Consider the following 22,762-nt stretch of genomic DNA (forward strand, 5'->3'; position numbering starts at 1 on the left):
TTTAGGTTCCTCATCTGTAAAAAGAGAAAGTAATTCCATCTGTCCTACTTCATTAGGTGGCTAGGAGGATCAAATAAAAGGAGGCATCTGATGACACTTAGAAAGTGCTGATAGCTATAGAACCCAAGGGCTTACTATCTCTGACAAAATTGCAAACATACTAGAAATAAATGCCAATCAAAGAAATTAAAGAAATGAAATAAAATGACTTTTAGACCATCACTGACATTTTACAGAAAAATAAACCATATTATCTGTTTAGGCTTGTCACGTACTTTCTGTGAAGGAATACATGATGTCTAATAGTGAAATGTGGTCAGGGCTGGATCTGAATCACAGGATGTGAAGATCTAGCTTATTACTTAATTTATTTGATTCTCATTCAGTTTTCTCATCTCTTAAATGAAGGGATATTCTGATAATTAAATAAGTAATGACTGATCCCCCAGTGCCCAGCACAAAGTAAACACTCAATAAATACTTATGATAATAATAAGGAAAAGGAGTATCACCACTACTTCTACAACCACCACCACCACCACCATGCCACCAACATGATCTAACGTATTACCTACACTCTACCAAGCTTTTATCACGTTAGCCATCTTGCAAACTCAAGATTTCATGGCATAATGTGAGGATGACTTCTAACAGAGCTTTAAGTTCCTTTGCTAAAATCAGTGGAATGCAGAGAATTCAATGGAAATTGAAAAGAAATCTGGATTAAAGGGTCAAAAGAACGTGGTCAGAGCACAAACTCTATCACACCATCTGTGAAAGCTAGGGGATGAGATGTGGAGTGGTAAGGAGTGGTGATAATGGAGTCATTTATTTTCCCTGATCTGAAAACCAGTTCTGCCCCCCTGAATGGTCCTTTTGAAGATGCTTTGATAATTGAATATGAAAGTACTTTGTAAACTAATGATAGATAGCAGCAATAATAAAACTATAGGCATTTCCTTTCGACCTGCCTGGAGAAACAATGATCTTTGAAACCTGGATAATTGCCTGTACATATTTACCCCTAATGTTTACTGGTCAAATTACCCATGCACAAAACATCTTTCCCACGTCAGGAAATGGAAAGCACAAGTGACATCTAAGTACACACAGACTTTTGCTTCCCTCTTTCCAATTGTCTAAAAATTGGGTTTTATAATTTTATAACAGTGATGCCCGTACACACACACACACACAACATTTAAATTTTCTTTTCCAAAGGTCAAGTTTAAAAAAAATCAAAATCAGTCATTTCCTTAATTGAAAGTATAAACTCAGGCAAATACCAAGACAGTCATTTTTTCAGTTTAATATGTCATATAATTTTGTAAATGCCTTTCCTATTTATTTGTTACCCTCCCCCTATGCATCCACTAACTCAAAGAACAAAGAGAACTATTTGTAACATGTAAACTGTAAAGCAGTAGACTATAGTAATGCTTAAGGTACATTAACAATTGTTTGGAATAACTGACAACCTTATTTTCATTTCATAAAATTAAACAAAAAATAATAAACACAAAAGATAATAAAACATATTATGACACATAATATAGCAATCATTTTTCTAGTTTACTTTTGTTTGACCAAAATAGTAAAGAAAAACATTTTTCCACTATTAAAAATGTTTCTTTAGGATTTAGAATATACATGTTTATCAGGAATTCTAAATACAAGTTTACTCTAAAACTAAATTATGACAGTATTACATAGACATTTGTTGCCAATTTAGTATACAGGATTTTATCCTTCTGTGAGTCTCTGAAAGGAAGATGCCTATTTAGCAGAAAACACACTAATTATACAGTGGCAAATCTCACTAATTCTATACAGCACCCAGAAGCAAACCTAAACATGTTTTATCAACATATCCAATATTAAACATGCAGAGAAAAATATGGAAAACCTGCAGTTGTAAATTTATATATTATAATATTCCAATGAATTTGACCTTATTATGCAAAAATAACTTTGGAAATTTGCTTATATAGACCAGGAACGAATGGGCACAAGAGAAATGATGAAAGCTCATTGTAAATCTGAGCATGTCAACCTGACAAACAGAAGAATCTGACTGGCTAAGGAACATCATTAATTTTTTAAGAGCCATTTGAGCACTAATTCCTTTAGCATTCATTCAGGTTTCAAGTTTCCCCCCTCATGATTTACTTTTCTTGTCACTCATTCCTACCAACCTAAATTTAATGTTTAATAGAGTACAATACTCTCTTCTAGAATTCAAAATTTTCCTATTTTAGAGTTCTAAATTATATTCAGACAGTTTCTTTGGTAAAAGAACTAGATTTACTAAATTCTTTCCTAAAATGGTCATATATTTACACTGTATGATTTTGCTAGTTTTTGTGTCATTCTAATTTGCAATATCCTGCAACATTATTCAATAGGGCCTCCTCTACGACATTCACATTCTATTTTTGTTAATTGATTTTTTTGCAAGGAGCAGAAAAACAGAGAATTATTACAAGCCTTTTGTTTGTAGAGTTCATTAAATGGAAGCTCATTTTCTCCAGTGAAACGGGGTCAAGGCAATTCAGGTGGGAGAGTTTCTTGTGTCTCAGGGTTGTATTTTAATTAATTCCTTTACCATAGCTACTGTTACCACAATAGGTAAAGAGATGTTGTTTTGAGATAAAGCTCTTGAAAAGAAGTTTCCTTTCAATACCAGAATTGAAAGAGAGGCAGGTTCAGCTGGTGGAATAAGAGGAGGTCCATAATACAAAAGATGCTGTATGGCCTTGGTAAACCACTTCATCACTCTGGATGCTAGTCTTTCTTTTACCATGTCATCAATAAGAGGTTTGGATTAAATTATCCAAGAGGCCTCTGCTGTGTCTATTGTTCTATTACTCTAGTGGGTCATCGTTTACCCATCAATCCTGGTTTTATAACTATTTTTTAAATTAAAATCTCCTGAAACACTAACGTGCAATTAAAATCCTTGTTGCATAACATTATATCAAGGAAGGATTGTGGGAACAGCAATGGTAAATAGAAAAAAAAGGGATCATCTGATTTTAAACATTGTCAAATTTGGCATAAGTCATTTTGAAAATATCTTGAACAAATCAGTAAAGTTTTTCTTTCTAAAATTTACAGCTGCTGATATGGGTAATCAAATGTATTTTTTATTTTTTTCCCAAATGACAAATTGGTCATAAACAAATTTCATATCACCCACCAACCTGCCCATTGATTTGCTCCTCTGGTCAGTGTAATAGGATTTTTTCCTGAAAAAAAAAAAGAAAGAAAGAAATCAGCTGAGGAAAGTCACATGAAAATAGTGAAACCAGCGAGTGACAACATTCAATTATACTGAGCATTTCGGTACTCTAATTTCCACATGCTAAAGAAAGACACGAAATGAACTGGTATAATAGGAAGAACTCTGAACTTGCATTGTTTCAATTTCAGAATCTAAGTTATTAATAACAAAGACACTTTCATAAATCAATAGATCACTTTTGAATATTTGATTTTTAATTCTTTTTTGAAAGTTTGTCTTCTGCTACATAATGCATATTAACCAGATCACTTGCTTATACGTTATATGAAGTCATCTATTGATCTAAACACATATGTAGTGAATATTTATGACTTTGCAAAGAATGTTAAGTTATAACCACTAAAAATTTAGAGAAAAAAAGAGGGTCTTTACCCTCAAAAAGCTACTTTTCAGCTGAGGAGACAAGTGATAGTTATAACAAAGTGTGATAATGCAGTAAAACAGAGAGGGCTATGGAAGTACCTGAGAAGGGATCTCAGTTAGTTTTCATAGATGGAGGAGAAAGGAGACAGGGACGCTTTCCCAGAGGATGTGTTATCTGTGTTGAATCATGAAGCATGAATGGCAGGAGTTGTCTGAATGGAGTACTTAGGACATGGCATTTTAGACAGAGGTAGCAGCATATGAAACGGTTATGGGAGCAAGACTAAACATTGTAAGAGTCAGGGAACTTTGACTAATTTGTTAATTGCTGGGGTATAAATTGCAAGTTGAGGATAATAATAAAAGAGGTGAGGGGATGATGAACAAGGCACAGAGGATGAGGGGTCTTACCACTGATGCTAAGGTTTTTGGGTGAAAAGTTATAGGAAGATATTGAGTGTTTTAAGTAAGTGTGTAGCATTCTGATTTTAGAGAAACTAAATATTCTAGTGACAGAGGTTAATTCACCTTCTAAAAGTTTCTCACTAAATCCACGTCTTGGAGCTCAAGAATCTCATTCAGGGCCTTCCTAAAATGCCTCTTTATCCCCACCCACCAAAACCCATTCCAGAGAATCAGGAAACTCCTCCATGGTGTGGTATCTAGAAAGCAGGGCTGAGTGAGAGTCAGGACAATTGATATTTAGTCCTGTGTTATTAACTGCTTAGAAAACTTGAAAAACCTTCTGAGCTACCATATTTCATTGCACTCACCAGTCATAATCCTAGAAAAGAATTTTTAAGTTGTCTCTGACATACTCTAACACTAAATTCAGATATGGAGTTTCAAGGCTTGCTCTGTCTAGCCTAAACTCACACTTTAAATATCACCCCCCTTCATTTCATCAAACACACACAGGTTTGTGTGCATACATCATTCAATCAACTTGGTGCTTTGTGACCACCTAGAGGGGTGGGATAGGGAGGGTGGGAGGGACGGAGACGCAAGAGGGAAGAGATATGGGGATATATGTATATGTATAGCTGATTCACTTTGTTATAAAGCAGAAGCTAACACACCATTGTAAAGCAATTATACTCCAATAAAGATGTTAAAAAAAGAAATCCCTATTGGACTATAAACCCGTCTTCTCTCCGAATCTCCTCTACAAAGTACTCTCTTGCACTATTTACCCCGTATTATATAACTGTTCAATGACTATCCTCTATAGGAGATTGGGTTTCTTGAAGACAGTAGCTTCAGTTCATCTGACTTTGTGTATACTTGGCACATTCTTTGGTAAATAGTAAGCATTCCGATGGCTGATGAATAGATGAATGGGCTTTTGTTTAATTCACAGTTGCATTTATTTCCTTCAGTGCCTGAGGGCACTTTGAATTTAATAAACATTTACTAAATAAGGTATCTCAAAAAAAACTGCAAATGTAGAAATTGGTTTAAAATAATTTTCAGCATCAAAAAAATCTAGGAATGTGATTAAGAGGAGATAAAGATTATGGTTATAATGATCAGTTGTGGATATGGTAAGGAATGATATAAAACAACAAGGTGGCATTTGGATAAAACATTATTCTTTTTATTGCTGCTATTTTGAAATATTTCTCTTAAACATTTTCTTTTTTAATTTTGAAATGCTTTGGGAGAAATAAGAACAAGTGAAGGAAGAAAGTCATATAAGATGAATACACATATTTTTTAAACCGCTTATACTGTAAGAACACATAAAATTAAGAGACTCATTTTTCCCAATTAACTAACACCTTAGTTACCAGTCAAATCTAGGATGAACTATGTGTGACAATTAGTGCTGTCAAGTCCTCTTACTTGAGGACCGGTTAGGTTATTGTTTATCTTGAGGACATGCCTGTAATGGGTGTATCTGCTTGGCTAGAGAAAAGGGTGCAATTTCTTTTTGTATTTGCATTCTCAGTGAATTGCCTGTGATGCATGTTGCATTCTGGTTTAATGTTTATTCAGTGATAAAAGGGTTATCTTTCTCTTTTATGTTTGTGGAGAAGTTTCCTTGGTTGGGGGAGATTTTGTTTTTAATTATATTTCCCCAACATATACAAGTGTACCTTTAATTCATGCAGTCAATAATAACCTGCAGTTTTCCTTAGTTCTTCTGCATAAATGAGCCTGCAGGACCAAATTATTTCCTACCCACAATCCTCACTCCATAATTTATTAACTGCATATTGTTCATGGACAGAGCTTTCTTTATTTTCCCTTAATTTTTCATTTGAAAGATTCTTCTATTCTACACCTTGCATCAAGACAGAATTTATCTACCTACCTACTTACCCATCTATTACAACAACCGCTCAAAATTATAAGTAAATAATTATCTCCATCATTGTTTCCAACCAGCGTTTCACACAGCCAGTGGCCACTTGTGGAGATGTCTGTGTGGCCAAATGAGAAGGACGGTCACATGGATGCGACCCTGGGTCCCTGCTCCTTGTCAAACAAAGCTACTGCACTGTTATCTATTCTATATATTGGGCTCCCTGTATGTTATTACATTATTTTATTTTTGAGTGAGATATCCTTTGCATAAAAAAGTGATCTAAGTTTAATCCCAATTGTGATAAAAGATGGTTCTTAATGTTTTAAAAAATTTTCCCCCAAATTTGCTATGATTAAAATATTTGTGGGAGGAGGAGCTTGAGGAAAGATGGAAGGTTGACCCCACCTTTGAACTCAACCTGAGAAGCCACAGGATGAATGAATCATCTTAAAATATGTTTGACCAATTTAATGTGAGAGAAGGGTAAGAATGAATAGGAATCACCTTTGAATCAAAAGAAAAGTAATGAATGTGGGAATTAATATTTCTGGAACGTACAAGACACAGGCTAAGTCTTTCCTGATAGAATAAAAACTAGAAAATGTGGACTATTTTAACTCTCTGAAATTTCTTGGTTAGTTTGGAAACATCAAGTCCAATACGCAAGCCATATCTACTTTGGAAAAATAATCAAGAAAAGAAATAGCTAGAAAACTTATGTATATAAAATTCTACACATGCAGAATATCAGGCATAAAATTTAGATAAAATGCTGAAGTTTCATGTTCATACAGTAAGTTACCAGAAAACTTTTGAAGGAAGGGTTATAACTCTAATAATTTTTTTCTGAATAAATTTGCAGTTTTTCTTTCTGAAATGCAATATATAGGTTTCAACACTGAATAAATACATGGAATAGTCAAGCACGGATATGTTTTTATGCATAAATCTTTTAAAAATCTTGTCTTGAAAAAAGAGATGTATTTTTCCTATTTAAGTTATTTGTTATTCTTGTATATTTTACTTTTAAGACAATATATATGTTCCTAAATATGATAACGGTGGACATTTGGAAAATGAATTGGTAATCATGAAAACACTTTGCCACTTATTCTATGCTTGAATAACATTCTCTTTTTATGAGCTGACTGCTATCCCAAATTTTAGGTGTACCTTATAAATAAATCAGAAGTTGGTTACTAAGGAGTTAGTTAATGCTACATCTATTATTTAAACTGATCTGTAAATATGTTCTAAAAGAACTCTGTGTTCCAGCATTTCTCAAACTGTTTTCCCAAGAGCATCATCATATTAAGATTCAAAAAAATTCATCATCACATGGAAATTAAGGAAAGACTTCTCTGTGTAACTGTCTGTTGAAATTTATAAAACTTATAAGAATTATTAAAATATTAAAAATCTTCAAGACAATATTTCTCTACCAACTGTAACAGAATCATTTGGGATGCTTGTTAAAAATACCCAATCTTATCCCTGACCTAATATGCCAGAATCTCTGGATGTAGGTTCTAGGGACCCTCATTTTTACTAAGTTTCCCAGGTGATTCTGATGTATTCTGAAGACTGAGAACCATGTCTCTAAAAATTCCTACAGTAAATAAACTTATTGTTTAACTTAGAAATTCAGGAACATATTTGGTCACAGGATATTTTTCTTTTACATCCTCTGGAACCAGTGTTCCTTTGACAAATTTTGGAAAAAAGCTGTATATTTTCTAATATTTATATTATTAAATCAAAAGCATCACAATGGCATTTTCCAAAATTTCAGTAATGTGGAAATTGTGAACATTATCTTGAAAAACATATTATAAAGAAGAAATTTGAGCCATGTCATCAATAAAAAGAGACAGTAACTGCATACATTTCATGGTTTTCATATTTCTTTCTTTGGATGTATCAGAACTCTTCTTTCAAATGCAATCTTACCAGAAAATAAAAATGAATATCATTTATAAAAAGCAAAACCATCAACTGAAGAAAACATCCTATTCAAAACTTTCGTTGAAATAGAAGGACACTATGGTACACAGATTGGAGACCTAGGATCTAATTTATACAAACTGGAGACACAGTCTGGTAAGGGAATTGTTTTTAATGAACTGCTAAGGTAAAGACACAATTAAATTTGATACAGATTTTTTAAAAAAACAAAGTTATGAGAATATTGACTATTCTTTCAGAGTTCCTCAAAATTTATCTGAAAAAGTCAAGAGTAAGGGAAATGAGAGAAAAAAGGTCAATGTGCTCTAACAGACTTTCAATTTTTAAAATTAATAAAATCCAACTGAGATGGTGGAATGAGCTGTATGAAATGTGTGATGCTGTAGATTCTGTTGCCATCGTCTTTGTAAGACTTTTTCCCTATAAACTACAGCAGAATGGACATACTTTGAAAGTATATTGACAAGGAAAGGAAAACCATCTTTGAAATTATGAATGTCAAATATTTGGTGTAAAGCAAACATGTTAACCAACATTTACTTTTTCATTGAATTAAAGTATAATTTCAAATTAATAATAAGTGTCTTTGCCAGGGACTAAGAATCAAATGATGACAAATTCCCCCTTGTATAGCAAAAAAGGATTCAGTCTTTTGGACCCCTGGCAAACACATGCTTTGTATAAAGTCCAGAGGAGATAAGTGGAAGATCTTCTCCTTTTTTGATGGAATATTTTAACACAATGTTCAGTTAACCTGAAGAGAACCTGAATACTGAAATCCACTGAAATGGCACGCTTTGTGATAGTCTCTAAGGGTTTCCTCCTTTTAGATCTACAAGGAAATTAGTTTGTGCATAAATTCAACTATACTTCTGCTTAGGAACAATGGTGAAATCACAGGAATAGGGGTAGGATAAAGGTATGTGAAATCAGGCTTAATTTGGAATTTTTTAGCAATTTCACCCTGATATCAGAAAGTAGGTTATTGTCTTGGGTGTCACACTTCTTTTGCATCTTTGTTTATATCTTGCAGTCAAAATAGAACTTGTTTAAGATAATTTTGTAAGAATGTAAACAAATAAAATAATAGGGACCCACAATCCCACCCATCAGAAGCAATCATGTTTAGCATATTATATTTTCTTCCAATTTTATTTCTATTCATTTTACATTGTTGAAATCTCATTGTATGAATACATGCATATCCTTCACATTTTATTTACATTTTATTATTTATTATTTCTCTACAATCATTAATAAATCCTTGTACCCATTTGTTTTCTAAATGAATTATATTGCATTGCAAGGGTATATCTAAATTATTTAAATCCTCTACCATTGAACATAGGAGATATTTCCATTTTTCATAATTATAAATAGTACTTCGGGGAATGTTTTTACATATTTTTCAATTATCTTCTTAAGATAAAAAGTGGTTATGAAAAGTTTTAAGTCTCACAGAAAATAATTTTAAATTCAGTTTCAGAATATTTTATGGTTTGATTCTCACCATAAATCAACAGAGGTGATTATTCACTATATCTGTGCGAGGTTTGAAGAGTACTACTTGTGAAAGTCTTTGATAATTTCATAAGTTAAAATGAAACTCATTGTTTTAATTCTGCATGATTTTGTGTAGCATGCATATATACAGACCAAACAAGAAGAAAGCAGATAGAGCAAAGGCAAGTATTCTCCCATTATCAGCCTGTAATAAGTCACAGCATGTATTTCAAAAGACTTTTTAGAAGGAGATGTAGTGTCAGCAGGAAAAAATTCCTCAAAACTCAAGACATGAAGAGTTGCACAGTGTACACTTACTTAGTTGTACTCTCAAGTTTGGTTCAGTAGAATGACCTGAATTAAAAACAGTCCTCTGTAGACTTCAAAATATCTAATCATAACACAAATAATATCTCATAGGTCCTTACTTGCTTCTTTCAGGGACCAAGTTTCATAAAAATGTACAAACTTCAGGTTTTTGTAGGTATCTTATTAATAATTTATATAAGGTGCTAAAGAATTCAAAAGACTTTACTCATTTTCTTTTGTTTTTTATTTTGTTATTATTATTATTTTTGCCAAGCTCTTCAAGGTATTATTTACCTATCTTATAAATATCATCTGTACAGAGAATTTTGAAACTTTTACTCAAGTAGGAATGGGAGTCAATTTAGGTATCTAATTCTAATATTGTCACAGTAAGATTCCTCTGTAGTTGTCAACGCTTAATCAATTTCTGTTTTGTGGGCAATGACTATGGTTGCATCTTCCAAAGCCTGAGGTGTTTCAGATGACTAAAAAGACAGTGATCAACATCCCATATTTCATCTTGAATACCGTAAAGGCTTGTCATGAGACCTGAGGCCATCAGCACTCTTACAGAGTTGGCCTCTTTCATGCTACCAGGTCTGAGAAATTTCTCCATATTTTTGAATTGCACTCTTACTGTTCATTCATATTCATTATCTAGAGGTTCTTTTGCTTGGTATCTTGTTACCCTAAACCTTTTTAAACCTTCTTAGCAGTTGATAAAGCATACTGAGCTCCAAATAAGTGTAAATGTTCATACCTTCAATGTGAGTTAAAACTTTGCACATAGTAGAAACACTTGAATTTTATTGAGAGATCATGAAGGAAAGTGATAGATTCTGCATATAACACAAAACACACAATATGGGGAAACACATCTACTCAATTTTTGCTTGCCTATAGGAAGGACTGAAAAATCTTTGAACTGAGAAGGCCTTTTATTACCATTTATCCTTTGGCATTGAGGACAGAGCTAAGAAACCATCTGGTTGAATTCTACCTGAGGAATGATTCTTGCTAACTGCTATACAGAGAAAGAACACTGTATTTGTATACATAAGGATGCTACACACTTACATTTCCTGACTTTCACAGAAATAAGAGTTCCATCTACCTATATTAAATAAGAAGCGAAATTGATCTTGGGAATTATAAGTTAAAATTTGAAAACAACTATTTTTCCCCTCCCTCTAGTCAAGTCCAGCTAGAAATGATATAGCTGGGAACCAGAACGCTTACCACATTAAGCAAGCAAATTAGAAGGAAAGATAAATGTCCAAGATAAGCTAAACTTTGGAAGGAAAAGCATTTCTTCTGTAGAAAGAATTACGTTTATTGCTCTCAAGTTTTGCAAAAATCAGGATCATCTTAATATACATTGAGACAGGATGAAATAAAATTTGAAAGTACCTGAAGGGCATCCTGATATTCAGCCTCTCTGCATACTTGCACAGCGTGTCCCATGGAATATGAATTTTAATAAACATGATATCAGGGTTTGCAACAGCTGGCTGCAAAGGACAGCAGAACAGACACCACTTAGAATCAGAGCTGATAATATCATGCCATAATTTGATCTGAGAGGGAAGGACATTGTCCCCTTGTCTACACATGAATCATTATCACACATTTAAAAGGAATTTATATGAATAAATTTCTTAATACAGAAATACCTTAATCAAAATGTACTAATGCCATCATATGCAAGAAATAATCATCCATGTGAGTTAGTGCATTTTCTTCCCTTGATCATTATCAAGATCCAGAATCCCCAATCAGAACAATCATGAGCCAATTAGGAATCTGAAGTTATTCTTGTTTGACACCTTCTCATGATCCTCTCTTTCCTGCTCTGGGGCAGCGGGGTGGGGGGCAGCGGTGGTAGTGGTAAAAACAACACTGACAGTTGCTACCAGTTATTCATTCACTTATTCTTCTAGCACAATTTATTGAGTAATTACTCCTTGAGAGGTCCTATGAAAATCCTGGGGATAAACAGGGTAAAAATCCTACAAGTCCATAGCCTTACAGAGCTGTCAAATGTGCACGCTTACTCGAATCTTAACAGGTTAGTATACTGTTTCCTGCAAGAGATCATAAGACTTTGTGTCTTTGATCTAGACAAGAGGTTTTTAAGCAGAATCAAGTGTGCATCAGAATTATCTAAGGAGCTTTTAACAAAATTGAGTACTCTGGTCTAATTCTTAAGAATTCCCAGAATTGGATTCCATTGTTCTGAATATTTTTCTCATACCACTAACAGAGAATCAGATGCCTTTTTGAACCAGATAATCATCAAGATTCCTAGATTTGGTCCAGTAGTCTAAAATAAGTAACTAAATAATTGACCATTTTGTCATTATATATCATTAATGTTCATATTATACTTTAAAAAAAAAAGCCTAGACAGTTATTTTCTGAAATTCCTACAATATCTGAGGCCCATAGAGCAAGAAAGAAGTTTGTGGCCACTGTAGCACTGAATTCCACAGAGCTTATTCCTCAAATGATTAGAGAAGCTGAATTATGTCAAGGAAGAACTGCTCTTCGCTTCCATTTAGGCACACATGTCAGGTTACATACAGCTGGACTCCACTTGGTTAACATTTTTCCTTTAAATTTCAACTAGATGGAACATCTCAAGAAACATAACAATCTTAAAGGCTCAAAAGTATGGAAGAAATTTATCAGTCTAATTTAAAATTATATATTTAAAAATTAAACTGTACAATTTTATATTCATATATTCAAAAAGCCCTATGTTTTAGATATGGCTAATTCCATGAATTTGCCAGAACATACTTCAAATTTGTAGTACCCACATTTTAAAACAGTATTATTAGAGAGCTATGGGACAATCATTGGAATAATACTCAGGTGTAGACAGCAGGCTGATCACCATTGACACTGGACAGGCACTTTCACAGATTAGCATTTGGAAGTGTTTGTTCCCTTAAGTATTATGAAAAAAGGCGGGATCATTCCAAGGTCAAGACAATTTAGGGTTTCTCATTAGAGGACTTGTGAGACATTTTAATATGCAGGTACTTGCTAAAATATCCAAGAAGGTAAATAAAGTAAACAGACTTTCCAAAATTTTGGACCATGTGTTATTTTTTCTTTATAGTTTATTGAGGTACTAGGTATTTTTCAAATCACCAGGGGAAAATAGCAAAAGATGCTTCCTGTGCAATTTCCAAAGGACTTTCCTACTTCGAATATGTTTGTTTTAAATTAAAGATAAAGAATGATAAAAAAAATTAACAATGACAGAAGGCATAGTAGGTGTTAAATATCTAAAGGCCTTTGAATTCAGACTAAGTTTGCACACTTTAGCTACGCTTGAGGAAATAATGTGTATAACTTTTTAAATGAGGATTAATTCATTCAAACAACTGTTTATTTAAAAATACATCTTTTTCACTCAGCTAGAAATCTGTCACTGATCAAGGAAAAAAAGAATAATTATGATGTTGATATCTCCAGGCTCTTTTTAGTAACTGCCCCAGACTTGGTTGAAAGGTTTCTGTGCAGGAGTGGTAAAGACAAAAAAAGTCTTTCTAAAACATATAAAACATAGGCATTCACCTATTTAAATGACTCCCTCATGTGAGGCAAGTGAAAGGATCATTTCATGTTTTATTATAGTTTTTCCCGTTTTATCCATACAAAAGTTCTTATATTCAAAGTGATAACAAATATCCTTTTTTTGAAATGATGGTGTCAGCTACTGGTGTTACACCAACTTGCCTTTCACTCACCAAGCACAATGTAAATATATTTATTTAATCCTAACTGCCTACTTAGAAGAAATCACATGGTATGGAAGAAAGAACATAGTGTTAGGAATCACAAAGAGGTAAGTACAAACTCCATCTCTAGCATCTACTAGCTCTACGACCTTGGGGAAGTTACCTATCCTCTCTGATCCTCAGTTTTCTCTCCTGGGATATGGAGAGAATGGTCTTAATTCACAGAGTTGTGAGTCTTATGAGAGACTGTACTATAAAGGGCCCAAGTATAAGAGGTTTACCCAGAATGTTCATTCTCAGTTAAGAGCATGCCTCTCAAATCAGACCATGGTCAAAATAATGGCTAATTGCAAAACTTCACTAGAATCTTCCTCTTTTTTCTTTTTCTCAGTAAATGGCTACCTGAGTCATCTTTGGTGGAACCTTCCCTTAATTTTATAGGCCTTCTATAGTAGGCTATGAATTATACAAGTAAAAAGCCAGTAACAACCTATGATTTGGGGAAAACTCTGAAGTAGAGTGACTTGAATCAAGTGATTGAAGAGTTAAATATTTTCTTTTGGTAATATAAATGGTATAAATTGTAATAACACTGTATTTCTATAGACTAAAGTTTCTTTGGAAAATTTCTCTCTTTCCTCTGTATGTATTTAAAGTGCCCTATGCCTTTATGTCATTGTTTAGTTCGTGGGGAGATGTGGGTTCTTTTTCAGCAGTTATTCAAGGACAGAGAAAATGAGATCCTCAAGATGACAGAAAACATATTCAGTGCTTATTTCCCCCCCAGAATCTGGAAGTGAGACCTCTATGAAAATGAATGAGTCCAGACTCAGACAAAAATCAATCTATACCAGAATGACACATTCTACATGTTGGATGATTTAAGACAACAACCAATCCCTTGAGAAATGCACTGATGTTAGGTTATTGCATTCCCTCCAATGGTTTCACACAGTTTGAAAGCAGGGATCTCTATTGTTGAATAAGCAGATGTTGGGACACAAAAAATAGTTTCTCAGGAGCTGAGCCTTATTCTAGTATGAATGAAGATCATACTCTCCCACAGAGCATCATGGTTCTTGAACCTAGGCATCTTGGTTGCCAGAATATTTTAGCAGCATGAAGAAGGAGTGACTAATACATGCATGGGTATTGGGAGAGACCTGGGAAGGTTTAGCCTCCACACCAGGAGAACCTGGGTTTCATACTACCACTTGGTTCCTGATTTGTTTTACCTTACGGTATGCACAGCTAGAATCTGGTCACTCCCGACTTCCTCCACAGCCACCACCCTGGCCTAAGTCACCACCATCTCTGGCCTAGATTTCTACAGTGCTTTCTAACAGAGGCTTTGCTCACATTCTTGCCCCCAGTAGTCTATTCGTAGCACAATGGCCAGAGTTATTCTTTAAAACGTGACTCAAATCATATAATTTCTCAGAACCCCATTTCAATCAGAGTAAAAACCAAAGTTTTTCCAATGACCTACACAGCCTTCTATAATTTCACCTTCAATATCTTGTGAATCCACTCTCCTACTAATCTCCCTTTCATTCACTCTACTTCCATCATTTGGTCACTTACTATGACTTTCTGCCCTCACCCCACCATTCTTACCTCACTCTATTTTTTCCTATAGTACTTATTATCTTCTAATGAATGAGTCTATTTATGTAAATGCCATGAGAGAAGGGATTTTCACTTTGTTCATTTATGTCTACTGAGCACCTAGTTCTATGCCAGGCATATAGTAGTTACTAAGCATTTGTTGAGTGGATGAATGAATGAATGAGTTAACTTACTTTGAGTACACATTCTATGTAACGTGTACCTAAGCAAGAGCTGATGAAGACAAGAAAGTAAATAAACCAGAATTATTCTGGAAGAGGTACTATGTCAGGATTCAAATTAGCATCATGAATAGCTGGCTTAGCACTGATTATTAATTCATTCCTGTCAACCCTTAAGATGTGAAAAAATCTATTACATTCAAATAAAGGAGATGCTTTAGAAGGATGTTACTTCATTAATTCTACCATTGATGAATGAAACGTCAAGCTGAGTGCACATACAGCTAGAACATTTCTAATTTTGTATGTCTTAACTTTAAATATATATATATATATCTTTTCCAAGCAACATAAATTGTCTTCTCTTATAATTTCCTCAGCTTAATTTCTCTTTTGTTGTACCTCTACTTAAAAACCAAAAAAACAAAAAACAAAAGTAGTTTTATTTTCTTGCAGCTACTGAGCAGGAGGTTGGTGAAGGGCTGGTGTTAGCAGGGAGAAAAATTACTTTCTCCCTTGGAATCAGAAGCTCCCAATCTGGCACTATTCTGCTTAGCTCTGATGCAGGCAGGCTTTTCCAAGGGAACAAAGCACCCACCGCCTTCACACTTCACATTATTATTTAATTATTCCATCCAAAATTCTCAAGAGGTAGAAGATTCATTCTTGAGAGAAAAGGAAATTTTAAAATGTGTTTTTACACAGTCGCTCTACAAGTTGGTGGCAGAGAGCTGAAAAAAGAAAAAAAAGAATATGGTAGCTCACGGTATTAAGTCTAAGATAAAGACAAAATGCTGATATAATCTGGAAATACACTTGGATAACGAAGCACCTATCCTGAAAGTTACAGATCATCTACCTATTCATTTATATGGTCTTCAAATATGGATCATTATCTGCTGATGATGTGATTATCTAGAAACTGTCCACATCAACATGCAATTTAATGAAGATTTGAGATGCACTCTGTGTCAGGCTCAGCACTCAACTCTGGGGAATATAAATTTTAAAAATGGGAACTTGTTCCCTAGGGAATACTCCCATTTTTCAGCTAACAAATCCAATACTTGCTGACATTTTCACAATTTCATTTTCCCTTTCCACCTGCCACAAGCCCTAAATATTTTCAATTTAATAGTTATTAAAATTAAGTTGCAAACAAAGCTCACAGCCTATAATAGTAGAAACTTTAAGAAGAAATAAATGTTTATGATAATGCAGAACGCTGGATTTGATAGCTCAGATAGCTACAAGTATTTAGATACCAGTTAATCATCAGTTAACATAAGGTTTAAACTAAAAATATATCTAGGTTCTATCCTGTAATCATGGAGTTAAGTATCTTTCTATGTTTGTTTGCTTAAAAGGGCGATACACATGATATTGATTTTTTTTAATAGTGGCAGAATTCTAAGAAGTCCTCTAAGATCCTCATGCCCTACTGTCCTTGTCTTGTACAGTCTCCAGGATCTGTGAATATTATGGCATATTCACTCCCATGATTAAGTTCTATTATATGGCACATTTGCTTTTAAAAAAGAGATATTGTCTTCCACTGCAGATAAGTCCCTAAAAAGGACTGGGCTTTTCCTGGCAAGAGAGATTCAAAACAGCAGAGGGACACAAGGGAGAGTCTCCCTTGTGAAAAATGGTGGGGGGCATGCGGCAAGAAATGAGAATGGCCTCTAGGAGCTGAGAGAGGTACCTGGCTGATAGCTAGCAAGGAGATGGGCAACTCAGTCCTACAACCACAAGGAACTGAATCCTACCACAACCACATAAGCTTGAAAGAGTATCCTGAGTTCCAGGTATGAATGCAAGCCCAACCAACACACTGATTTAAGTCTTGTGAGAAACAGAGCCAAGAGCTCAGCCATGCCATGCCCAAACTTCTGATCTGCAGAACTGTGTGCTAATAAATGGATTTTATTTTAAGCTGATGAATGTGTGGTGAGTTGTTAAGCAGCAACAGAAAATCAATATAAACAGTGTCAAACAATCTTGTGGAAATTTTAAGACAATACTTTTTCATGATATAGTGTTAGCATGCTTATTTTATTTATTTATTTATTTATTTATTTATTTATTTATTTATGGCTGCATCGTGTCTTTGTTGCTGCGCACAGGCTTTCTCTAGTTGTGGTGAGCAGGGGCTATTCTTTGTTGCAGTGTGCAGGCTTCTCATTGTGGTGGCCTCTCTTGTTGCAGAGCATGAGCTCTAGGCATGCAGGCTTCAGTAGTTGTGGCATGTGGGCTCAGTAGTTGTGGCTCGTGGGCTCTAGAGCACAGGCTCAGTAGTTGTGGCACTTGGGCTTAGTTGCTCTGTGGCATGCAGGATCTTTCTGGACCAGGGCTCGAACCCGTGTCCCCTTAATTGGCAGGCGGATTCTTAACCACTGTGCCACCAGGGAAGTCCCAGCATGCTTATTATATAAACATGTTTTGTTCACTTAAACTGTGTTTGTCATAGCAGGTTGACTTTACACATTAACATTGTGATAATTAATTTAGTCCTAATTAACTCAACCATTTAAAAAATCAATGTCATTACTCTTAGAATTAGGAACATAAGTAAAAATATCTTTGGCAACCAAAACAAATAACAGCAGAAAGTTAACTTTAAAATACAATTTAGAAATCTTAATTTTCCTTGATATTACACTTGATATTCTAACTCTATACTGGATCTCCCCCTTCATCCTTCCCCAAAAACCTTTTAATTTTTTATCTCATCTGTCTTCTGTTTCCTCGATCTTTCTCTTCCATTTCTTCCCTTTCCTTCTCTTCCCTTCTCTTCCTGCCTCTCTCCATTCACCCTTCTTTCCTGGATCTTCCCCATCATCATTTAAACATCTCATATAAGAAAAAATGAAAACAGGAAGAAAGAAGTGAAACCTCATGAGACCTCATTTCCCTCTCTGGCTCTTGCTCTTCATCCTCCCATTCACAGATGAGCAAGTTGGTTGATGATATTTGCTGCAGCCTCTATTTTTCCATTATCTAGTCACTCTTCAATTCATGACAGTCTAGCTTCCAAGCCCATCTCCTCAGAGAAATGATTCTCACTGATTTCACTAAAGATCTCCACATTCTCCAACTAAGTGGGCCTCTTTCTTGTCTTACTTGACTTCTTAGCGTATTTTACCCTGATTACCCTGCAATCTTCCCTGCAACTCCTCATCTCTTCTTCTTCCACCTACATCCAACTCCTTCAACTGTCTATTTTCCTTTCCTACTTTTTACAGGCTCACTCTTAGGCTATTTTTTTTTTCCATTCTCTTCAGTGATTTCGTACTAATACACAGCTTATATTACCATCTATATTATAAAGGCTAAAGCATTTACCTTCAGTTTAGACTCCTCATTTGGGCTCTAGACACAAATTTCAAACATTTTTACTTCTACTTCTCAATGGTACCTCAATTACAAGCTTATGATCTTCAGTCCCAAAATCCCATTCCACTTTCTCCCCAAATTAGCTCTCTTCTGATGGCCAGCAATTTTATACTGGCTATTCCTTCTGCAAATAGTTTTCTGTTCCCTTATCTTCCACATGATGGACTCCTTTTCATTCAGATTACTTTCTTTCACATCACACATGCTAACATAGCTACTTAGTCACACTCTCTATATAATACTATTCTGTTTTAATTACTGGTAATATTCCTTGTATATTTATGGTTTTTTTCCTCCCATGGGAACGTGGCCCATTTTTATCTTGGTTTCTATTTGTCCCCAGAATGTAGCATATAATAGGTACTTCATTAATGTTCCTTGAATGATTAAAGAAATTGCTCAAGTCACAAGCCCAAGTTATCCTTGAAATCTTTTCTGTTTCTACCATATCCAAACCACCACCAAATATCTATATTTTAACTTAAATATCTATCAGATCTATTCATTTCTCTCCATTTCTAATGCCACCCATGATCTCTGTGCATATCCAGTCTTGCTTTTAAATCTATACTCTTTTCAGCAATCTAAGGTTTCATTTTTGAAAACAAATATGGTCATGATACTGCCTGCTTAAATCATTCGGCAGCTTCCCATTTTTCCTAAGAAAATCATCAAAAGTCTTAAACTACAAAATGGAATTACTTAACCCTAACCATTCTTTCCAAACTCATTTAGTACTTTTTATTTCTGGTATTAAAAATACCAGTGTTCTTTCTCGCACCGCCATACTGATATTCAGTTGATCCATGCTATGGTGGAGTCTGGCATCAAGGGTTTAAAAGATCCTCAGGGGATTCTAATGTGCAGCCAGTATTGAAAACCAGATTTCAATACTGGTTTCATAGATGAAAACATCTATCCCTTTTATCCACCTACTTTAACTATTTCATTTTCCAAATCTCAGTTCAAAGTTTATTTCTTTGATTTCACTTCTCCCTTTCCTTCTTGTCTTCCCTCGTCCTCAAGATTAGATTACTGACCTCCTTATAAGCCATTCTAGCACCATTTGCTTCTCTTTTAGGTCACTTAACATGATTTGAATTTATAAAGGGTATTGTAAGGAAGGATTTTAGACTTTATATTAATAAGTAGAGATTGAAAATCACCTTGGATTAGAATAGCTTTATTTTGCAAAGCCACCTAAATATCCTCTTAGATATGCAAGTACTAGTCAAGTGGAAAGAGCATTACAAGATTTTTAAAAAAAAATTTGTAGCACTCTCCTTTGTTTGGGTTGGCAGAGTTTCTTAGATTTTTGTATCAAATTTCATATGGCTTTTAGGGTCTTTCTGGAGGGAAGATATACAAATTCCTCAACTCTGCCACAAAACTAATATCATCTATTCTGCAGAATTGGGGTAGCCTTAACTCTTCCCACTGTCAAAAAAATAAGTCATTTATCTCTATGAGGAGGTAAATAGAAGGAAAGGGGAAGTAGAGCCTGGTAACTTGTATGAACACGATGGCTACAGTTTGTGGGGATGGTCATTCCAATGAAATGTGCAGCTGAGGTTGAATACCCTTTCTGGCCAGCTGTCCTGGCACTTTATTGAACTGTGGGGACCAAATCCTCATCATGTGAATGTGAACTTAAAAGAGCTGTAATTATGGAACCTAGAATGAAAAGCCATTTGTCCAGGAACAAAAGTAAACATGTGTACGTTTTTTCTAGAAAAAATAGAAAAAAAAATGGGACATGATGCTTTTTTTAAGAAAAGTGGGAATCTTTTGGCAGTAACTGAAGAGTGGGAGCTCAAGAATGAATGGATTTCCCTTAAAAGCAAAACAAAACCCCTTTTGGATGAATAACTTCCAGTATTATTCTTGGGAAAACTTGGAGGAGCAAGGGAGAGGAACACACACAAGAGAATCTGGACTTTCCACCAAGAAAACTAGGTGGAGACTGTGAGCCAAGTTACATCTCTTTTACAAGTAAACAATTTTCATGACTGACTCCTCCACAGACTGTATGTTCAGTGAAGGCAGGAGTGGAGTGTGGTCTGCTTAACTCACCTGATCTCCAACATCTTCATGGAATCTGTCAAAATTACTTGCTGAATTAAGAAATAATTATAAATACATGAGCAAAATAACTACCAGTATTATAATAGCAAGCATGTATAAACTGCTCTGGGAACAGATGACAATCAATCACTTGATTGATTCTGTTTGTATGGAGATTTTGAGAAATCACAAGGAAATTAAATTAATAAAAACCTATCACAAGACTTGAGTTCATAAGATTTTTTCAATAAATACTTCCCAAATGAATTAATCACTAGTGATATGGATATTCTGGGTTAAAATTCCCAGAGGAAACACAACTAAAGGAGTCAGTAGAAACTGAGATCAGAATTCCACTTGCCCAATTCTGTAACACTAGGCAGTGTGTGAATAAATCCTTACCTCATAAAGAGTCAAGGCAGTGTATGGTTGTTATTTTATACATAGTAAAAGAGTTTTAATAAGTATAAATGGATTAGTTTTGCTAGGGTCACCTTGAGTTATAGTTCAGTATTTCCTATGGATGTTCCTCAGATAACTAATCACAAGAGACGTCCCGTGGTAACAAAAAAGTAGGGGTGGTTTCCAATATCATATAAAAATATGGGTGACCACTCTATTCCATTGATAAAGCTTATTAGCAATTATCCAGATATTTAAGCAAATAAATCATCAAAGCTTTTGACCTTGTCAATCTACTTATTGGTAAAGTAGTTAAATCCAATCAGTGGTAATTTAGGGGTCCCTCAAATCCTTAATTTAATTTTTTTCTCTCAGTAAGGGAACAGTTGGCTAAATCACCAAATTTAATACTAGGCATCTGAGTAAAAAATATGAGTTCGATCTAAATACACTACAATTTAAGATATCCATAATACATTGTTAAACAACAGAATTGAATGGCAGAATAGTAAGTATACCATGACTAATTTTATGTAAAAAATTTATATGTGTTTGTATATACATAGAAAATATATTGAGGGGCACTGAACAGGATAATTCAAGGTATTATTAGCAAGGCTACCAAAGGAGAAAAGGGTATGATTTGAGAGATGGTAGATGTGCACTTTGACTTTTTATTTTGTACATTGTTATACTTCTGATTTTTTACATTGTTTTTTTTCTTTCTGTAATGTTATAAATACATTTTTTAAAAAAACCCTAGAATGTTAAAAACAGCACGAGTGGTTATTTTTGGATAATAAGAGTGAGGGTTATGTGTTATATCCTTTCTATTTTTCATTTTTTTCCTAGTGAGCATTGTTACTTTTATTGTTTCACTTGAAAAAAATAGCTTTCCTTAAAGAACACTAAAAAAAAGCATTTGAAGAAAGGACTGTTATGAGGGATAAAGAAGGGCTTTACATAATGATAAAAGGGCCATGTGTGGGTTAATGTGGTATATGGGAAATCTCTGTACCTTCTTCTCAATTTTACTATGATCCTTAAACTGCTCTAAAAAATACAGTCTTTTTTAAAAGCATAAACGAAACAGGATTAAGAAGAAATAGTTCAAACTGAAGATGACACAAACAGACGGAAAGATATACCATACACTTGGATTGGAAGAATCAATATTGTCAAAATGACTATACTACCCAAGGCAATCTACAGATTCAATGCAATCCCTATCAAATTACCAATGGCATTTTTCACAGAACTAGAACAAAATCTTAAAATTTGTGTGGAGATACAAAAGACCCCGAATAGACAAAGCAATCTTGAGAAAGAAAAATGGAGCTGGAGGAATCAGGCTCCTTGACTTAAGACTATACTACAAAGCTAGAATCATCAAAACAGTATGATACTGGCACAAAAACAGAAATATAGATCAACAGAACAGAATAGAAACCCAGAAATAAACCCACGCACCTATGGTCAATTAATCTATGACAAAGGAGGCAAGACTGTACAATGGAGGAAAGACATTCTCTCCAATGAATAGTGCTGGGAAAACTGGACAGCTACATGTAAAATATGAAATTAGAAAATTCTTTAACACCGT

General features: G+C 34.5%; 1 protein-coding gene across 2 annotated transcripts in view; it reads right to left on the bottom strand.

The window, feature by feature from the left end:
- The window catches only part of ANO3 (anoctamin 3), a 427,831-nt gene that overhangs the window by 102,708 nt on the left and 302,361 nt on the right, over positions 1–22,762 (bottom strand). For both annotated transcript variants that reach the window (XM_082342533.1, XM_082342534.1), the window contains exons 6-7: positions 11,166–11,266; positions 3,204–3,248 (exon numbers count right to left, since the gene is read on the bottom strand). In XM_082342533.1, coding sequence (XP_082198659.1) covers positions 3,204–3,248; positions 11,166–11,266 — 146 coding nt within the window. The remainder of the gene's footprint in view (positions 1–3,203; positions 3,249–11,165; positions 11,267–22,762) is intronic.

Source organism: Balaenoptera borealis (genome assembly GCF_965194805.1).
Source record: "Balaenoptera borealis genome assembly, chromosome: 11".
NCBI classification, from domain to species: domain Eukaryota; kingdom Metazoa; phylum Chordata; class Mammalia; order Artiodactyla; family Balaenopteridae; genus Balaenoptera; species Balaenoptera borealis.